Source organism: Bufo gargarizans, chromosome 8 (genome assembly GCF_014858855.1).
Source record: "Bufo gargarizans isolate SCDJY-AF-19 chromosome 8, ASM1485885v1, whole genome shotgun sequence".
NCBI classification, from domain to species: Eukaryota; Metazoa; Chordata; class Amphibia; order Anura; family Bufonidae; genus Bufo; species Bufo gargarizans.
Genome location: NC_058087.1, coordinates 197,282,005 through 197,283,152, shown reverse-complemented (window position 1 = coordinate 197,283,152; position 1,148 = coordinate 197,282,005). Strand labels below are relative to the sequence as shown.

General features: G+C 48.3%; 1 protein-coding gene across 1 annotated transcript in view; it reads left to right on the top strand.

The window, feature by feature from the left end:
* LOC122945556 (vitamin K epoxide reductase complex subunit 1-like protein 1) overlaps positions 1 to 849 on the top strand; it is a 5,873-nt gene extending 5,024 nt beyond the window's left edge. Inside the window, exon 3 of the mRNA XM_044304620.1 lies at positions 73 to 849. Coding sequence (XP_044160555.1) covers positions 73 to 308 — 236 coding nt within the window. The 3' untranslated portion in view covers positions 309 to 849. The remainder of the gene's footprint in view (positions 1 to 72) is intronic.
* The last annotated feature ends 299 nt before the right edge of the window (positions 850 to 1,148 follow it).

Here is a 1,148-nt window from a genome sequence, read left to right as displayed (position 1 = left end):
CACCTCCCCCATCATCTGCTGCTCTTCCCCATCTGTTGTCTTTTCCTTCACGCCATCTCTTGTTGTTTTTAGGGTTTTCTGGATTGGTGGTGGCGACAGTCACTCTGCTGGTGACCTCACTGGTGTCAATCGCTGGCTCGCTGTACCTGGCCTACGTCCTCTTCTACATCCTGGAGGACTTCTGCGTCATCTGCATCACCACCTACGTCCTAAACTTCATCCTCCTACTGCTCAACGTCAAGAGGCTGCGATGGCTGACAACGAGCTCTTCAAGGAAGAGAAAGAAGAACAAGAAGAAGAAAAACTGAGGACCACACCCCCCTGCGACATTTCCTGCGTTATATCACCGATAGGACACGGACCATGAGCGGCGCACTGCTAGGCTTGGGCGCTCCACTGCAGTGTTACCTTTCTGTTTTACGTTCAGGTGTTTTTATGATTTTATTTAGTCTGGCGCCAGTTTTAGCTCGTCTGTTGCAGATCATGTGACTATGGTGATTACACGTCATCGAAAGGCGGAGGCGCCAATAAAAGATAAGCTGTGACGTCTGGGAATAAATGATCGTTTGTGCCAAACCTCAGACTGTGCCGCTGGATCGGAAGAAGTTCAAACCATCAAAGTTCTCAGGGAATAAAATGTGCAGATGTAACAGTTACGCAGTTGTTCCGGTCACCTCGGACCCTCCAGCTGTGTGACCGACACTTCAGGGTCCAGCCGTCAGAACAATAGAAGACGATCGCTTCGCGGTGACCACCACTTCTGAGGGTCTGACTGCGAGCAGCTTCATGTGAAGCTTCCATCATTCCATTTCCTATGGGATTTTATAATAAAGGGAATGTTTTTCAGTATTTTTGGATGCAGTCGTCTCCTTCTGCTGGATTTGGGGTTTCATCCCTTTCTGCCCCCTATCTCATTACATATTGTGAAACCTCAATTTAGGACAGTGGTCTCAAACTGATGACTCTGCCTTCGGTAAAACTACGACCCCTAGCAGTACTCGTGTAGCCGTTAGTCACTCCTCTATGCTGCAGGCGTGTAGTGATTGTGCTTGATCTGAGGTTACCAAGGTAACAGCAACACACTCTATGGATTTCCGGTCATGTGATGATCACCCATTGTTACAAAAGTGGACCTTACATGACAGGAA